Here is a 19292-nt window from a genome sequence, read left to right on the forward strand (position 1 = left end):
CCACTGAAGGCAGTGAGAACCTTTCCATTTACTTCAATGAGCTTTAGATCAGACCCTTAGGATATGTCCACACTGCAAATTAAGGTGCAATTGTAATGCAGGTAGGGGCACTGTCCGATCTTTAATCTAGTTAGTGCAGGTGATAACAGTGATGAAGATATGACAGCATAGGCTTTAGCATACGCTAGCCAACCCATTGCAAGCCGCTCCAGCAGCGGCTGGTATGATTGTCCCGGGAGCCAGCTACTTGGGCAGCACTGGGATCAGGCACCTGCAGAAATCACGGAGGTCACGGAAAGTCACAGAATTCCACAACCTCCATGACAGACATGGAGCCCTAATTATGGGTGATTTACTAAATGGTTAATCAACTGTTATATTTTTATGGAGGTCAATAAATTGCTTATAATCTGTACATTTTACTGATGCACTGATGGTTATCTATGTACACACACTATTCATATCTGTAATATGTTTATAACATCTATTAATCATTTATTAATCTTTTATAAATGGAACCTTAATATGAAGAGTGACCTAAAAATCCTTTGGAAACATAAGCTCCATTTACTCGGAGATGAAAATTAAAGAGCCTTCGAAATAATCTTAAATAGGCAGACTGTATTTTATACTTTAGGAAAATCTGAGATTTATATACTTACCATGCATTTACTGAAGTCGTTTGGATCCACACCAGGCAATGCTCTCATCAACAGAGGTAGCATGTGTGTTGGACCTTCAGGAAACCACTTGCCCCCAGACACCAGACTACGAGATACTCCAATTACGCAGCTTAAAGTAGCTGTGAGCTGATGAGGTTCTGTCAATGTCTCTAGTGCAGGGTATGTTCTACACATAGTGAAGAAAAAGCCAGATTAAAAACAGCTAAAAATTTTAAACTTCTAAAAGAAAAACCATATCTGATGAAATTAGATAAACAATACTATGTCAATTTAAAATGTTCCTTTTAGAAATTATCCAATAGCCCAAACCTTTCATTGTATTTCACTGCACAGTGAATTTAATAACTCCTTTCTTTTAAAACATGCTCCTCATCTGAACAGAACTGTTCACCACCAGTGTCCCACAGAATTATTGTTGGATAAATTATGGGTGATTCCAGCACATTGTCTGGACTAGATCTAGGGCTATAAAATTAAAAACAAAACAAAAACTGAAGACCGACCATTACAGGTGCTATGGGTCAGTCAAAAAAGCCAATATTATTAAAATACTATCTAGATAAATGGTTCAGGTATATTTAAAATATGAGAGCCTTATGGATTTTAAAATTATATGTAGGACAAAATCTTGGTCTTTATTGTCTCTAAATATCAAAATTAAATGAAGATGTAACATTTAATAGTTTTATATTAACCCGTTAACTGAAGAAAGCCCTGTATTTGAAGAATCTTGCTAAAAATTAAAGCTTACATTTATTACACAAATAAAATATTGGAGTTGAATTTTATCTGTCCTGTGCCTTTTTATATCGGGCATGTTTTTAGCACCACATATAGTGAGAATTGTGAAATAATTCCTGTTATTGTCACGACAGTTCAAGTACATACTGACTCACCATGTCACATCTGCACTACTTCATTGAAAACACACTAAATTACAAGTCTCAGCTGTGCCTACACAGAACAGAGCACTGCATTAAGTGTATTGAGACAACAGCATTTAGCAATAAGCCTTATTATGCTCCACCACTCAATTATGCAGTCATCCCTAACCCAGAATAAATACATTACCACTGTTGCCTTACTTAGAAGAGCAGTTATGTTATTTTTATATATGTAACAAATGTAGTGAGTAAATAAGTCTATATGTACACTTGACTCGTAAGATATGGAATGTGGGAGGTTAATTTTTCAGACACTGCAAAGTTCAATTATTTTCTCAGGAAGGGGAGAGTGCAATTGTTTTACAATTTTGACCCTTTGGAGGGACATGTTAAGAACAGTAAAGGGGATTATGTTGTTGCCAGTTCATTTGATTTTTATAGTGAATTTCAATTATAGTTGGGGGGCCCAAAGCATTCCAGATGAGTGCTATTTTTGCAGTTTTCTTGTAAAATCAAAGGCAACATCAAAGCAAATTTTTTACTTACCTGTAACAATACAATCTATCATTTGTCAAAGAAAACTGAAAAATCAATATAAGTATGTAATATATTACACACTTTTTGCTACTCAAATAACATTAAATATACTTATTTAAACTTTGGCCCAGATTTTGAGCTGTGACAAAGAGCTCAGCACAGCTCAGGAGTGAGGGGTGCAAAACTGGCTCACAGTTGATCCTGAAACTGTCTATTGACAGTCTCCATCATAAATTAGAGCAGCCTGAAGGCAATTCTAATTTATGCTAGCTAGCAACAGCCCCAGCCATTCCAGGAGCCAGGGAGCAGTTGAGCACAAAAACTAAATAGCACTTCCTCCTTCACTTAGCAACACCCCGACTAACCTAGTTGCAGGGATGGGTGTGGTATGCGATCTAATTCAGTAGCTCCCCCAGCCCAAGTACTCCCCTTCATCAAGGGAATACTTCTGTGGCTCACTATGGCAGCTGGTGCGGCAAGCTCTGAACTTCTATTTGCAGTAATGTTTCTTCATTGTTTCATTATAACTTACTTTTCAAGTACAGGTGGAATTACTAACTCAGGACGCATTAGTGCAAGATTTTGTAGGGCTTGAGCAGCCTCTAGGCTTCCAGTTTTACTAAACATAGCCAAAAGGACAGGTTGAATAATGCATTCTACAAAGTCTGTAACATCTTGATCAGTAAGTTTATGGCTATCAGGCACAGGAGTTAGCCAAGTCTTCTTCTTGTAACGCTCACGATGCAGTCTTCTAACAACACTACTTGGTAACCTTTGAAGCAGTTTCATCAGCTTGTTCTGTTGGATATATAATCAGAGGAAACAATCAATTTCAAGTAATTAGCAGCGAGAATGGACAGTGGCAAAACCCTGATATATCCTTCTTATACCAGGAACTCAAAAATAAGCTGTGTTAACTTCAGGACAGTTGCTCAAAATGGATAAGAACCGCAGGAACGTAGTAAATCTAAGGCTAGGTCTACACTACCCGCCTGAATCGGCGGGTAGAAATCGATCTCTCGGGGATTGAATTATCGCGTCTCGTTGGGACGCGACAATCGATCCTCGAATCGACGCTCTTACTCCACCAGCGGAGATGGGAGTAAACGCCGTCGACTGGGAGCCGTGGAGGTTGATTTTGCCACCGTCCTCACAGCGGGGTAAGTCGGCTCCGATACGTCGAATTCAGCTACGCTATTCGCGTAGCTGAATTTGCGTATCTTAAATCGACCCCCCCCCCGTAGTGAAGACCTACCCTAAATGTTCAGAATTCACTATGAGAATCCAGTTCCCAGAACTTTACAAGCTACACTGTATTTGTCATTCCTAATCATTTCTATAAACATTTAAAACACATGCTTATATATTTTGTACAATGATTAAATTAGCTCTAGAAAAAAACTCAGATAAATGAAGATTACTTACCAGCAATGGAGATCTTCAAGCATATTCTCTGCACATTCACATTTATGGGAATATTCTGGAATATGTAATCCACCCTTGTGATCTTGGAGCTGCTCAGGAATGAGGCAGGCCCCTAGCATGAGTTAGAGCAGCCTTGCCACTATAACTTGTGGCAGCTACCAGGGGAGACGCCCTGCACTGCCTGGTAGAGCACCCACTACAATACCTCTAAGCCATCCAAGGATCCTCTGGGGGTCAAGAAACCCAGCTTTAAGGATGTTAAGGGGTCTATCCCACTTCATGGACTGTATTTGCAGAGCAGGTTGGGAAAGGCACCTGCCCTTGTGTCCACTATTCACATGGGTCAAGAAATATCTATTCCCAGTGACAAAGAGTTAGTGTGAAAAACACCTAGAAAGACTGACTACGTTAACCTGGTCTGTGAACCAAACCTAATTTATGACAGTACTGCTGGAATTCAATGCAGCGAATTGTTCACCAGTAATATTTGCACCAGAAATATCTGCAATAGTAAATTGCCTTTTAGTAAGCTCTTTTCTGCCCTAACTTACACACAAGCAACTCCCATTCAAGAAAGTTGTCTGAAGGCAGAATGGGACCCAATAATTTTTCATATGTTTTTCTAGGATACTTCTAATTAAAAATAATTGTTGGAGATTAAAAATGATCATTTTATGTCCCAAACGTACTGTGCAGTGAGAGATATAGAAAAATCCAGTTCTGTTGAGAACTGTAACATCAACTTTAACTGTGAAAACTGTCTAAATTCAATACTAAATATTAGAACAAAAATAGCATAAAATGTTAAATAGTGGATTTTTAGCTGCGCTTTTAACAAAAGCTCAGTTCATGTTGATTGATCAAAGTTACATTCTACTATACTTACAAATGTAGGACAACATTGTATCATATTCTCTTAACTAAGAAAGTGTGCTTCAGACACTAGAATCATACTATCAATTATTCCAAAATCAGGTTTTACTAGGTGCTTGAAAAACTGACAGACACAATAGAGACTAGCAGCAAGTTTAATTTGACATGTTCATTTTCACATCTTGTACTGTAGACAGTTAAAAAATAATCCATGTTTTCTTATTAGATAGCGGTATTTTTCTGGCTCCTTTTCAGTTTAATTTCACCCATCACACTAGTGTTTTCTTGGAAGTTTATTTTCTAAGGTATATACATAGTCCATAGTGATCTATTATAGGATGAAATTGTTTGCATAAAGCAGTATACACTATTAAAAGTGAAGAGCACAGTAGAGAAAAATTCATGATAAAATTATAATCCCACTCCAAATTTAAAATCTTTAGTCTTAAAATAAAAGCATAACAAACTCACCAGCCAGCGACCATTATTTGAAGGATGGTAAAAAGATGCAATGCTATTGAATAATCCAGACAAGTGCTTCTGCACTAGTTTGCTTGGTCCACCCTGTCCAAAGTCAAATACATATATATTTAATCTACTTAACAGGAAGAGCATGAAAAAGGACACTGTCGAGGTTAGAAAATAAGTTTAACCTACCCAAAATAGATTCTTCAGCGTCATGAGACAAGTTAAAGATCAATATAACATCCTTCCATAACAAAAGCAACATGGTTTAACTAACAATTAACTAAAGTCACTGGGCTTGTTTTTGGTCACAGAAACATTCTATTATCTCTCTATGCTTTTCTTCTGTTCTTGTGAACAGGAAGAGTTTTAAAGTTTGCAATTATTCCCCTTCTGTCTATTTTTAGAACTATCTTTCTTAAGAATCTTTTTACATATTACAAACGCTATGCAATATTACGGTCTGAGGAAGATGCGTAGGAAAAAGGAAACTGCAATATTCTGGTAACATTTTATTGAAGACAAATTCAAATTACTGTGCAAAGGAGACTGAACTTTTGTTTAGCTTTTAGTGAAGAATGGCAGTGTCACTAAAAATACCCAAGACCAGACATAGGAAGCCTAATAATTAAAAGAAATATAGAGAGGCTTGGAAGGATTAGATTGTTACTGGGTTTCACCATCAACAAATCAATGAAAAAATGTTTCCATGAATGATAATCAAAATTTACAGATAGGCTAAGAAAGAAAAATACTGCTTGAGAACGTAGAGTTTCGTTTAAGAAAATTTCTTTTGCATACTCTGAAGTGATGTTGACAACTTGTGTTTTATCAGTTATAAAGCTTTAATTTTACTAAATCGCAATGCCTACTCCCATTAAATAATTATTGTTTGACACCCCCCTTCCATAACTTCTCAAAACTGTGAAAATTTAAATAGATAAAAAAATTTAAAATGCTTTAAAAATAAACATCAATATTATTGGTCAAAATTATAAAAATAATAAAAATCAAATTTTGCCAAATCTAAATATATATCATTGTAAGTGTGGTGGCTGATTTCTCTTAGAAATTCATATTCAAATTTCTATATATGCTGAGAAAGTTAATAGGATGGATCTTAATCTAGTATTAAAAGCAGCACAGCTATAAGTCAGTAAGAATAAAAAGCAAGTTACTTGAGATTTGAACCTTGTAACGAGGCGGAGTGGCCTCCCTCCAGACTTGAGAGCGAGGGACCACTAATTCCTTCGGTGGGCGGAGCCAGACCTGCCCCCTCCCCCCAACCGGAAGTACCAGGGTGGGACTGGAAGTTATAGGAAAGTCCCTGCAGCTCAGTTGAGCAGGAGCCACAGAACAAGATAGACTTCTCCAGTCTGCTGCCACAGCCAAGCCCACACTGTGCAGCGCCTTGCATCCGGAGGAGACTATGTGACACTGCACCCCATATTCTTCCTAGAGATATTATTATACATGATATGATTATGGCATAATTCTGATGTATTTTATGCAAGATAGGTCATCTGAGATATCATTGAAAAAGTTATGATTTACTGAATATGGTTATCCTGTCCGTATGCATGTATCATTTTTGTATCTGAAGTTAGGAATATTGACTATGTATGTGTGTTACAAATGTGAGCACACATGGGGAACTAGACACTAGACAAAGGACTCTCAGTCTAGATGGCTGGCTGGGAAAGGTCCATTCAAGTTAATGAACCATTAGGGAGAACAATAGGCCTTAGAAGAAGCTTATTTCAAACCTGGAGTGCCTTCCTGAGGACACTACAAACAGCCTCCGACTCATGGCTGCTATGACACTACAAGGACATGTGACCATTTCATCTGGTGCTGGACTCCATCTTGGGATATGAGTGTTTTTCCGCTGACTGGAGTGGGAACCAAGCTTTGAAACAAAGGGTTCCTGCCATATGCAAAGGCTATTTAAGGCAGGGGAGTGACATCATCGTGGTTCTTCACTGACTCCCCACCCAAAGAGACTCCTGGAAACACCTGAGGAACTAAGACTGAACTGGGGGAAGTGCTGGACCCAGGCTAAAGGGATTTTTAGCCTGTGAATGGAACACCTGGGGATTCCAAGCTGTAAGCTAGTGCAGCTTGCCCCTTAAGAATCTGCAGCCTGCTTGTATCATCACTTAGGGTGAGGATTTGCTATTCATATCCGATCTAGTTTAGTTTGCGTGTTTTGTTTATTGCTAGGTAATCTGCTTTGTTCTGTTTGCTATCCCTTATAATCACTTAAAATCTATCTTTTGTAGTTAATAAATTTGTTTTTGCTTTGTCTAAAACCAGCATTTATGGGAGTCATAACTCAGGGGCAGAAAGCTGTTGTATATTCCTCTTCACATTGAGGGAGGGGGCAAATTTCATGAACTTACACTATATACAGTTCCCTGTGCAGTGCAAGACCGTATAATTTTGGGTTTACTCTTCAGAGCGGGTGCTGAGTAGCTGGGAAGTTCCTTAGCAAGACCTTTCCCATGCAGAGCTGATCACAGCATCTGCATGTAACTGCAGCTGGGTGTGCCCCTATCTGTATGTGTGCTGGTGAAAGTGCAGGTTGGTCAGAGCAGTACAGTGTAAAGGGAGCCCAGGCTGGTGGTTCAGGGGGGTTCAGTGGTACTCCAGTTCCAGGTGGGGAACCCATCACAACCACTCAGAGAGGAGTTGCCAGCACTGCCGTGCACAGTGTACCCTGAGGAGACAGAGAACCCTTGGACTACAGAACCCCCTCTCCAGACTGTGATAGGAAGTAGCCATGGGAAACCAGACTTTAGTCTGGTTTGGTTCCCAGAGCAGGGGTCAGCGTGTTGTGGCTGGATAACCTGCTGACCCAGTGGCAGAACACTCCACCACTGTTAGGGACCTGGGCTGGGACCCAGTGGAGTCGTATGGGTCCGGGTCCTGCTAACATCCCCCCACACCAACCCCATCCCAGGGATGGCAGTGTTTGCACCCTAGGCCAGAAGGCCTGTGTTTGGTTTGTGGCTTGTCCCCATCAGGAGACAGTGAGCCTTAGACTGTGTGTTTGCTGGCTGCCTTATCTAGGAGGCTTAGGCTAAAGCCTGCTCCCTGCTCTGTCTCACCCAAACAGCCAGAGGCTTAGACTGTTAATTACTGCCAGTCCCAGCCAGGAGGCTGTGGGCTAAAGACTGCTCACTGCTCTACCCCACACAAGGGAGCTAGAGCATCAGACTGTTACTGCTTGTTTGCCTCTGCTAGGCAGCTACAGAGCTGTAGACTTCTTACTGCTCAGCCCCACCAGCAGGACCCGAGCCGGAGTGCTGTTGCTTGACACAGGTAGGCGGAGTGACCTGTCTCCCCCTTGAGAGCAAGGGATCACTACAAACCTAAATGTATGCTTCCTGAACAGATATTTCCATTTAGGACAGGGCAACTACTTAGAATGATTAATTCATTCCATGTAGTAATGTTGGCAGGCTATAGCATAATGCCAGAAACCTTCTTTTTGTAAATGTTACTGTTGGCATTTCTTTACATTATTTGATGAAACAACATAGCTCCATTTCAGTGAATTTCAGCTCCACCTGTAACGTCATCCAAAATTAAATTCATGATTCTTTAATTATCCTTACAGGATGCGAGGTAGACACATGAAAATTTGGACTGTAAACACTGAGCTAAGTTGCAACTCTAATAACAATAAAACTCTAAAGAAACAGATCTGAAGTTTGTTTTATTTCAATACAATGTACTCTGTCCTGCAATGAAGCTATAAGGAATTTATAATATTTTATAGTAACAGACTGATGACAGAAAACATAGGATTAGGATTCCCCACTGTACTCGAATGGGTGAGGCATTTATGGGGTGGGGGTGGTGGGAGGGGGTAAGGAAGGTTACCTACCTTTCGTAACTGTTGTTCTTCTAAATGTGTTGCTCATGTCCATTCCATTCCAGGTGTGTGCATGCCCACGTGTCTCCCTATTGGAGATTTTTGCCTTAGGGCTGGCTGTGGTGCCCTCTAGAGTACCGCACTTACGCTGTAGTATATCAGGTGCTGCCGGCCCTACACCCTCTCTGTTCCTTCTTGCCGACAACTCCAACAGAGGGGCAGGAGGGTGGCTAATGGAATGGACATGAGCAACACAACTCCTCAAAGAACAACAGTTCTGAAAGATAGGTAACCTTTTTTTCTTCTTCGAGTGCTTGCTGATGTCAATTCCATTTTAGGTGACTCACAAGCAGAATCAATGGAGATGGACTTGGAGTTCACAGTCTCGCAGCTTGCAACACTGATCTGCCAAAGCTAGCATCGTCGCAAGCCTGCTGGGTCGGTGCGTAGTGTGACGCAAACGTGTAGACGGACGACCAGTTCGCAGCCCGACAGATCTCTTGGATTGCCACCCAGGCCAGGAAGGCTGTTGATAACACCTGCAGCCTAGCTGGATAAGCCGTCATGATCACTGGCGGGGGCACCTTTTCCAGCTCATAGCAGTAGCCGATGCAAGTCATGATCCAATACGAGATTCTCTGGGCTGACACTGGGCAACCTTTCAGCCTGTCAGCGACAGCAACAAACAACTGTGTTGATTTACGGAATTGCTTTGTTCTATCAATGTAGAATGTCGCACGAGGCTTTGGACAAAGGACTGGTAAGTAAATGTCTTGACCAGCGTGGAACTGGGAGACAACCTTGGGCAGAAAGGCCAGGTGCGAACGCAGCTGGACTTTGTCCTTACAGAAGGCCATATAGGGCGGCTCTGACGTGAGCGTCCTGATCTTGGACACCTCACGGGCTGAAGGGAGCAGGAAGCCAAGAGTATGAAGGGAGGACCCCTGAGCATGGGCAGCACAAGATTCAGATCCCAAGGGGGGACCGGGTCACAGACATGTGGGTAAAGGCACTCCAAACCCTTCAGGAAGCTCCCTGTCATGGGATGGGCAAAGACCAACTGGCCCTGAAGAGGAGGGTGGAACGCTGAAATGGCTGCCAGGTATACCTTGATCGAAGATAGTGACAGACCCTTGTGCTTAAGGTGCAGTAAATAAACCAGGATGTCCTGCAGCAGGGCCTCTTCCACACGAATGTGTCAGTCCGAGACCCAACACATGAATCGCTTCTACTTCACCACATATGTAGCCCTGGTGGACGGTTTTCTGCTGCCCAGCAGGACCTGCTGGACACCAGCGGAACACCCCGGTTCGTCCGCATCAACTACGCAGCAGCCAAGCCGTCAAGAAAGTCCTGCTGACACGATCTGCCAGGATGTTCTTGGCTCCAGGCAGGTGGGCAGCTACCAGATGAATGGCATGTTGCACACAAAAGTTCCAGAGGCTGAGCACTTCCCAACAAAGGGCCCAAGACCTGGCTACGCCCTGCTTGTTGATGTAGTACATCGTGGTGGTATTGTTCATCAGAACCTGCAGCACCCTGCCTGTCAGGTGGAACAAGAATGCCTGGAAGGCCAGGCGAACCGCTTTGAGCTCCATGACATTCAAATGAAGGGCCAGATCACTGTATAGTCAGCGGTCCTAGGTGTTGAGCTCGCCCACATGGGCTCCCCAGCCCAGGTCAGATGCGTCTGAAACCAGGATAAGCGACGGAGACGGGGTCACGAAGTGAACCACCTGCAGCACTGACTCTGGATCCAGCCACCAGTCCAAGGACAAGAGAGACGTGGCTTGGCACCATGACCACTCGGTCCAGGACGTATCTGCTGGGGATATAAACCGAGGCCAGCCATGCCTGCAGAGGTCGTAGATGAAGACAGGCATGGCTGACTATCTATGTGCACGTAGCCCATTAGTCGTGGGCTGTGGTAAGCGGATGGCTCTTCACGTGAGCAATCAAGTCCAACGTGGCCCGGAAGTAAGCTTCTGGAAGAAAGGCCCCCGCTCGCATAGAGTCGAGAACCACTCCAATAACCTCTATGCGTTGGGCCGGCATTAACATGGACTTTTCTGTGTTCATTAACAGGCCCAGTTCGTTGCAGATGAACCGCACCAGGTTGAGGCTCCATCAGACCTGTTCTGGAGACCTGCCCTTGATAAGCCAGTCATCAAGATATGGGAAGATCTGGACCCCCCCACACGTCATAGGTAAGCTGCTACCGGCGCCACACACCTTGTGAGCATCCTGAGGGCCGAAGACAGGCCAAAAGGTAACGCCGTGAACTGGAAGTGATGCCCAGCCACTATGAAATGCAGGAAGCACCTGTGGCCCAGGAATATGGAGACATGAAAGTAAGTGTCCTTCAAGTCAAGAGCAGCGTACTAGGCCCCCGGATCCAGGGAAGGAATGATGAAGGCCAGGGAGACCATGCAGAACTTCAATTTCTTGAGAGACTTGTTGAGACCACTCAGGTCCAGGAGAGGCCTGAGGCCTCCTTTGTCCTTTGGGATTAGGAAGTAGCGAGAGTAGAATCCTCTTCGTTCAATGTCACGAGGACCCTTCTCCACAGCCTCCAAGCCCAGGAGCTTCTCTACCTCCTGAACGAGGAGTTGCATGTGAGAAGGATCTCTGAAAAGAGACAGGAAAATTGGGGGGGGGAGGGGGCGGGAAGGAGGGGCAGCCAAGAACTGCAGGGTATAGCCCCAAGCCACTATGTCCAGGACCCAGCAGTCCCACATAACCCACAACCAGGCTGAGCGGTAGGGGGAAAGATGGTTGAGGAAAAAGCGGTTAGGATCCGGTCAACTGACTGGGGCATCGCTCTCAGGCGCACTCTCACAACTATCTCTTCTGGCCCCCTAGGTGTTTGGCTGTCCCAGGCTGGGCTGTCGAGCAGGAGGAAGAAAGGCGATGACTACTAAAACTAGCATCCCTTCTCCTTGTAGGGCCCTGACGAGGCTGCCAGGGTCTTGGCAGTGGCGGTGGCCGGAAGGGCTTCGTGGATGATTACAGCATGTGCAGGCCCAACAAGCAAAGGGTAGCCCTAGTGTCCTTCAACCCGTGCAGCCTGGCATCTGTTTGATCCAAGAACAAACCAACTCCATCAAAGGAGAAGTCCTGGATCGAGGCCTGCATCTCCTGGGAGAGGCCTACCATCTGGAGCCAGGAACTACATTGCATGACCACCATCAATGTGGCCACCCTTGCTGTCGAGTCTGCCATGTTCCATGCCATTTGCAGGGATCATCTGACCGCCGCCGTACCCTCCTCCACCAGAGTGCCAAACTCTTGGGCCAAACCCTGAGGGAAGGATTCCTGGAACTTTTTGAGACTGTCCCAGAGATTAAAATTGTACCGGCCCAGCAGGACCTGATCGTTTGCCACCTGAAATTGCAGGCTGGCAGTAGAATAAATCTTTCTCCCAAATAAATCAAGTTTCTTAGCATCTTTGTTTTTGGGAGTTGAGGAGGTGGGGACCTGCTTGTCTTTTTTTTTTTGGCCGCAGATACAACCATCAAGCCCGGGGGGTGGGTAAGTATAGAAGTATTTGAAACCTTTGGCCGGCACAAAGTACTTTTTCTCGGCCCGTTTCAAGGTGGGCAGGATGGAGAAGGCCTTGGCTATATTGAGGACCCTCTCATACAGGGCGACCCAGGTGGGCGTAGAGGCTGAGAGGACGTTGAAGAGGATGTCCTCCTGCTCCCCCATCTCCTGTACCTCAAGCCCCAAGTGCTCAGCCACATGCTGGAGAAAGGCTTGATGTTACCTGAAGTCATTGGTGGTCTAGCTCTGTAAGGTCCTACGACCGCCTCATCTGGGGATGACGAGGAAGACTGGACTGCCGGTGGGGGTGCTGTCATCTTGACCACCATCTGAGAAAGAGGCTTTGGGATGAGCACAGGTTCCTCCGCCCCGACCTCAGAATGGGCTTCTGGTACCGGGTCTGGTGCTGGTGGGGCCACCACCCGATCTTCTGCCATGGCCACCGAGGAGTGCTGCGAAGGAGGCATCGTCACAACCAGTATGCCCCATGCACTCCAATAAGGCCACCGTGCTGGCCACTGGTCATGCTGCCATTGCGGTGCCACAGATAAAGGAGTGGGCTCAGGTGCCCAATCAGGCCAATGAGACCTTGGCGATCAGCTGGACTGGCCCTCCATACCAGAGGAGCCCTCTTCCGGCAACCAGGGAGGAGCTGTCAACATCTGTGTTTGTTTGCTGGTCATCGCTATCGGTGATCGTTGCCCAGGCATAACTGAAAGGTAGCTATAGCGTGGAGAGTGGTACTGGTGCCAGGGAGACCAGTACTGGGAGGGGGAACATTCCCACCATGCCAGTGATGGGGACCAATGCCTAGAGGATGACCATCAAGAAAGCGAGTGGTGCCGGGAATAGAAAGGGGAGCGCTGACCCCGTGCTACAGAGTAGCACTGAAAGGATCTGGAAGCTCGCCTGGGCAATAAGGATCTGCCCCGGGATTCCCAACGCAGCAGCAAAGAGCAACGCCTTCTGTCCGGCGATCAGCGTTGTTCCCTTGTCCCCTGAGGGGTCTTAATGGCAGGCTTGCCCTCTTAGGGAGCCTTAGCAGGGTCCTGAGGCACTGGGGTCATCATCGGAGTAGGTGGAGATCTGTGCTCTCTCTGCGCCGAGGAAGCCTCAGATGACAAAAGTGCAGGCAGGAATGTGGGTACCATACCGCTCCCAGGAATTGGTGATAGACCTTTAAGGGTGCCCCAACCGGAGAGGCACGATCGTGTGGCTCCGGAGCAGTTTGGTGGGCAGGCCTGGGGCCGTTGGTAGATGACCCCTGGGCCTTCTTGCTTGGTGCCAGGGAGTGCTTCTTGGCCTTCCTCTTCAGCACAGGTGATCGCGAACGGTGCCGGGAGGAGCCGGGTGCCGGCGCACGGAGGCTGAGGCACTCGGTGTGACCTGCCTGAATGGCTCAGAAGCCAGGAGGAGGGCAGACTCCATCTGGAGAGCCATGAGGCGGATGTCCTGCTCCTTCTGGGTGTGGGGCCAAAAGTTTTTGCAGAACCGGCACCGCTCTTTGACGTGTGACTCCCCCAGGCACTTAAGGCAGCTGCCGTTGGTGTCACTCACAGGCATAGGCCTGCTGCAGTGCAAGAAGGGCTTAAACCCAGGAGACCGAGGCATGCCCCGCCTGGGGCAAAATCCCGCTGGGATGCTAACTACTAACTAACTAACACTTAACAAAGGTGCTCTGACTGACCACTACGGGCGGTAAGAAGGAACTGAGAGGGCATAGCGCCGGCGGTGCCTGATATACCGTGCTCATGCCGCGGTGCTCTAGAGGGTGCCACAGCTCTATATGTTGTGCTAAGGCAAAAATCTCCAAGGGCCGCACATGTGGGTGCGCGCACACCTAGAATGGAATTGATATGAGCAAGCACTCAAAGAAGAACTAATTTTCTGTAACTAAGGACTTGTATAAATAAAGGACACAATACCCAACAGGATTGGAAAGTGATAGTAACAATTACCACAACCAGAGCCTCAGAAGACCAAAAAAAAGCCCAAATCCTTTGGCTAATGGGAGCTCAGGACCCAAGAATGAGAATCCTGTTTGTACTGCATCTCTGAAGAACATCACAGTGGACAAACTTCATGCTTGTACTGGACTTTAAATCAATGAGCTGGCAGCTCATTTCCAAAGTGTCACTTAGAGCAGCCCTGAAATAAGCCTTATGTCCCATATCCCCAACCAACCATAAGGCACTACTTTTAAATAAACATTGGGCAAAGAAAGCCTCAGAAATAAGCATCTGCTGAAGCTGAATACCCAGACACTTTAATCATTTTAGCTACACAGCTGTTCAGAGCTTTTCATTACTAGTTTTTAATATACTATATAAAAAGAATACTAACCATCATGGCTGTGATCCACATTACTGCATGTCCTATATCATAAGCATTTGTTAAGAATCTTGGCACTAAAACTTGACCGCTTCCCACTGGAAGATTCAAACTTCTCAAAATCCTTGTAAATATCTGTTAAAAAAGGTAATATTACTTAATACTATTTATAATAAGTTTCTGTACAATACTTTTAATGGGGCAACAGTTCCTGCATGGTTGTTATTAATTTGCTAGCATAAACATCTGAGTAACAAAACATCACATATTCATTTAGTCATTGGCTACTTGTAGTTACTGCAGGTTCCATTCTTAGCAGTGGACATAACAGATACAATTTTAGGTCCCAGCTTCAAGGGGTTACTTGGAGACAAACAGTTTTCACATAAAGCTAAAATACATTTAAATGCATGATTGTAGGAGAACTACCATGATGCTAAACACCCAGCAGTCTGAGATTCAAACTGCTGGTACTGGAGAACTAAAATCAGGTTAAAAATATGCAATAGTTTGGTTATTGTTACAATTTGAACTTCTACCTAGTACAGCATTCCAAATGGATTTGTGTGTACTGTAAACAAGAGTGTTTTCCAAGAATTGCTGTGGGGCACTCCAACTGCAAGTTCTTTTCAGTTAGAAAAGGTACCATAGACAAGCAAGGAGTTATTTATTTTTATTCCAATATTTTTGTTGATGTTATAGGTTTGAGAGGGAAAATGGGTGCCAGCAGCTTCTTCCATGCACCTATAGTTTGTGTAGATGGAAGGAAAGTTAGTTTTTAGTGTCCTATCCCCACATACTTCTTCTGCACCAGAAGCTTGAGGATGGGTCATAAGAGTCCTTGTATTCATCTCCTTATAGTTGGCAACTAGGTGTTACAGCTAATAATGGAGATTCAAACCATACCAATGTGTTTGGGGATCTTAGATAAGGCAAAATAGAGAAATGGGAGAACAGAAGAAATGTTAAGTTTGAATGAAAAAAATAAAAAACAGGCAAGTATGATTCAAATGCAGTTCCATAACCATAAAAAGGAACATGAAATTAAAGAGAAAATTCTCAACCCACTGGGTTTAATAAATAACAAGATTAATAATGCCCACCACTCTTTTTGATGGACGCAATACAAAAGAACATGAGAGATAGTATAGCAGTCCACAATACAGTAGCAAATACAGCAGGAAAGGCGTTGCGAGGAGAGCATGCGGCCCCAATAACAGTCGGCAATGGCGATGAAAAGGTAGGAGAAAGCACGGAAGCTGCAGGTGTGCTGATGGTAGAATGCCAGCACTGTACATATGTCCAGGGAATGAAGCATGTGGTGTCTGGAGAAGGTATGTAGTTTGGGGTAGAAGGTGGGGAGATGTATGAATTGATTAAGGTGGAATGGGGATGCCACTTGGGGGAAGAATTTGTGGTGGAGGGAGACATTGTCCTTGTGCAAGACCGTGAAGGGAGGGTCTGCCATCGTGGCCGTCAGTTCACTGACGCATAGTGCAGAGGTAATGGCCACCAAGAAGATCACCTTCATGGAGAGGTGGGCGAGGGAGCAAGGGGCGAGAGGTTCAAAGGACGGCTTAGCAAGGATGGAGAGGACCAAGTTAAGGTCCCAGGTAGGGGTCCTCTTGCAGATCGAGGAAAAGGCATTGAGAAGGCCACGGAGGAAGCAGACAGTAGTTGGGTGAATGAAGACGGAAAAGCAATCCACTGGGGGGGAGAAAGGCACTGAATGCCGCCAGATGTACATGAATGGAGGAATGGGCGAGGCCGGAGTACCAGAGATGGAGGAGGTGGACCAGGACAACAGGCATAGAGATAGCGTCCAGGGAATAGCCATAGTCACACATCCAAATGGTGAAGCAGCGCCATTTCACCTGATAGCAAACTCTAGTGGACAGTCACCTGCTGTGTGTAAGGATGTCGTGGATGGAAGCAGAGCAGAGCATGCCGCGTCTATCCGCGAGCTCCATCCAAATACCAGCCCATGAGGTGACGAGGGCTGGGGTTGAGGTGTCGGATGCGGCCATGGGTTGCGTCAGGAGATTGGGGAGGCAAACTAGGGGGGTAGATGGAGAGGAGAAGGAGGGCTGTAAAGCAGTACTGCTGAGGCCAAGTGGGGGCCACAAAGATGACGGTTGCCTGATCCCACTGTATTTTGTGTAGGACTTGTGGAAACAGGGGAATGGGCAGGAAGGCACAGTGGAAGGAAGGTGGTCCAAGGAAGTAGAAGGGCTTCGCCCTGAGATCCCAGACCAAGGGCTCCCCTGGAACAGAAGAGAGGAAGTTTGAGATTGTCTGTCGTGGTAAAGAAATCCCAGCGAGGTGTCCCCCACTGGCAAAAAACAGAGTGGAGTGTGGAGTCATGGAGTTCCCACTTGTGGTTGGCATGGAAAGAGCGACTGAGGGTGTCTGCCTGAGAGTTACTCATGCTAGGAAGATGCACAGCATGGAGAGTGATGTCGTGTTTGAGGCACCAATTCCAGAGGAGGATGGCGTTTGCACAGCGGGAGGGGGAACATGCCCCATCCTACTTGTTGACAGACAACCATTGCACGTTGTTGGAGAGCAGTTGGACATGGCAGGAGCGGAGCAGTGGCAGGAGCATTCTGCAGGCTAAGTGAATGGCGCAAAGTTCAAGAACGCTGATGTGCATTCTTGCCTTTCTGGGCGACCAGAGGCCCTGGCTGCGTGTCCGTCCACATGCGTGCCCCAGCTTGCCAGGTAGGTATCAGTGGTGGGGGTGGTGCATGGCACTGGAGGCATGAATGGGATGTCCGCCAGGATGGGTTGTACCACCAAATGAGGGAGGTGAGAACAGAAGTGAGGAGAAGAACCGGTTTGGTGACAGGGTCACACTGCGGGTTGTAGGTCAAAAGGAGCACTACCCCAGAGGCTAGGGAGCAGGTGACAGTGTCATCGGAGTCCACTGCAGTCTGAAGGGTGACTTTGGCCACCAATTTTCCCTCCTCTATGAGTGACTGAAAATCCTGTTTATACGGGGGAAGGAAGTGGAGGAACAAAGCCAGTTTGGTATAGGAATAGAAGTCGTATTTGGCCACCTGATGGCTGGCAATACATAATTGGAGGTCTGCAGAGCAGTAAACCTTGCGCCTGATGAGGTTGAGTATTTTGGTTACCTGGTCAGGAGGCATGGACCGAAAATGGTGGTGGCGGGCGCGCTCCATGGCCGCCTGGACCACCAGGGAATTCTGAAGTGGGTGCTGGAAATGGAAGTCTATACCCTGGGCCGGCACAAAATAGCGACACTACGCCCGCTTTGGAGTGAGTATGCAGGAAGCCAGCGTGTGCTGGGTGAAGGATGGTGTCGTGGATGGACAAGGCAGTACAAGCAGGGCCAGGAGACTGAAGAATATCAAGGAACTGGTCCTGGGGATCCTGGATGTCCCCCACGGGAAGGTTGAGGGCAGTGACCATATGGCGAAGGAGGGCCTGATACCGGGCATGATCAATAGGAGGCGAGACGGAGGGAGGAATGAACGCTTCATCAGGCAATGAAAAGGCACTGATGCGGACCTGCAGGGCCAGTGGAGCGGGAGCGTCTGAAGGAGCATTGTAAACGGTGGTAGTGGATGGAGAGGGCTGACGGAGCATATAACATTGGTATGGGTCCCAAGCAGCCCAATAGGGTCGGGCTTAGGGGTCGCTAGGAACCGATGGTCCCCTTGGGTAGGCAAACCACAGGTTGGCAAACCTCCATTAAAGTTGGCTGGTAGGGCTGCCCTCTGGCATCCGGGCTGTAAGAACAGACCAGCAAGAAGGCGGGGTTCGTGTCAGAGGACCAGTCCGATTCGGAGGATGGGTCCGGTAGCAGCGGAGCCGTCAGTACCAATGGGACCGGTGGAGCAGCGGGAGGCATTGGAGGGCAGTCCATCAACAGGAGAGGCTCCTCAATCAGGGATGGAGGACCAAGGGCAGCCAGCAGTGCAGGCTGCAGCGGGGACGGCAGCCTCAGCTAAGCTGCAGGTGTCAGCAGGGATAGGCATCCCGGCATGCGCAGAACAGGACAGGAGACACAAGATGGCCCCGGCGGTGTGGACAGCGGTAGAGGCGAAGGCAGCAGAGCTGTCACCAAGGCCGAGGTTGGTACCATTGGAGAACGGTGCCGGGACTTATGCTCAGAGTGTGACTTTTGGAAGAGGGGGCCTGATTGTCAGCGTGCGACTTCTCACCTGACTTGCCGTGGCTTGGGGAGGAAATAATGCGTTTGGGGCGATCCCCTTGTGCCCCAGTGTGTGCTTCTTATGCACACAATGGTGCTTGGGCAGATGCAGCAGCGCCACCAGTGCCGGGCGGGACGGGACAGGAGTGGCGCTGGCCGCCAGTGCTGATCAATAGTCCGATAGACCTGCCAGTGCCGGATCCGGTGGCACACAGGGGCGCATTGCCTCCTCCATAAGGAATTTATGGAGGCGAAGTTCACAAGATTCCCAAGTTCAGGGTGGTAACGAGCGGCAAATAGAGCAATGCACAGCGACGTGTGCCTCGCTGAGGCAGCAGAGGCAGCGTGGATGCTTATCGCTCACAGAGAACAAGGGAAGGCAAGAAGCGCAGTACTTAAACCTGGCTTGCCGGGGCATAGTCCCCTGGCTGGGGAAAGTTCCCATCAAGGGGGAAATTAATTAATTAATCTTTCTTACTAACTAACTAAGG

At 46.6% G+C, this 19292-nt stretch overlaps 1 protein-coding gene across 2 annotated transcripts in view; it reads right to left on the bottom strand.

The window, feature by feature from the left end:
- Positions 1-19292, bottom strand: part of PSME4 (proteasome activator subunit 4) — a 214173-nt gene that overhangs the window by 140478 nt on the left and 54403 nt on the right. For both annotated transcript variants that reach the window (XM_034764386.1, XM_034764385.1), the window contains 4 exons: positions 14634-14756; positions 4874-4966; positions 2637-2902; positions 663-849 (listed from right to left, as the gene is read on the bottom strand). In XM_034764386.1, coding sequence (XP_034620277.1) covers positions 663-849; positions 2637-2902; positions 4874-4966; positions 14634-14756 — 669 coding nt within the window. The remainder of the gene's footprint in view (positions 1-662; positions 850-2636; positions 2903-4873; positions 4967-14633; positions 14757-19292) is intronic.

The sequence above is a fragment of the Trachemys scripta genome, chromosome 3 (genome assembly GCF_013100865.1).
Source record: "Trachemys scripta elegans isolate TJP31775 chromosome 3, CAS_Tse_1.0, whole genome shotgun sequence".
Lineage (NCBI taxonomy): Eukaryota > Metazoa > Chordata > Testudines > Emydidae > Trachemys > Trachemys scripta.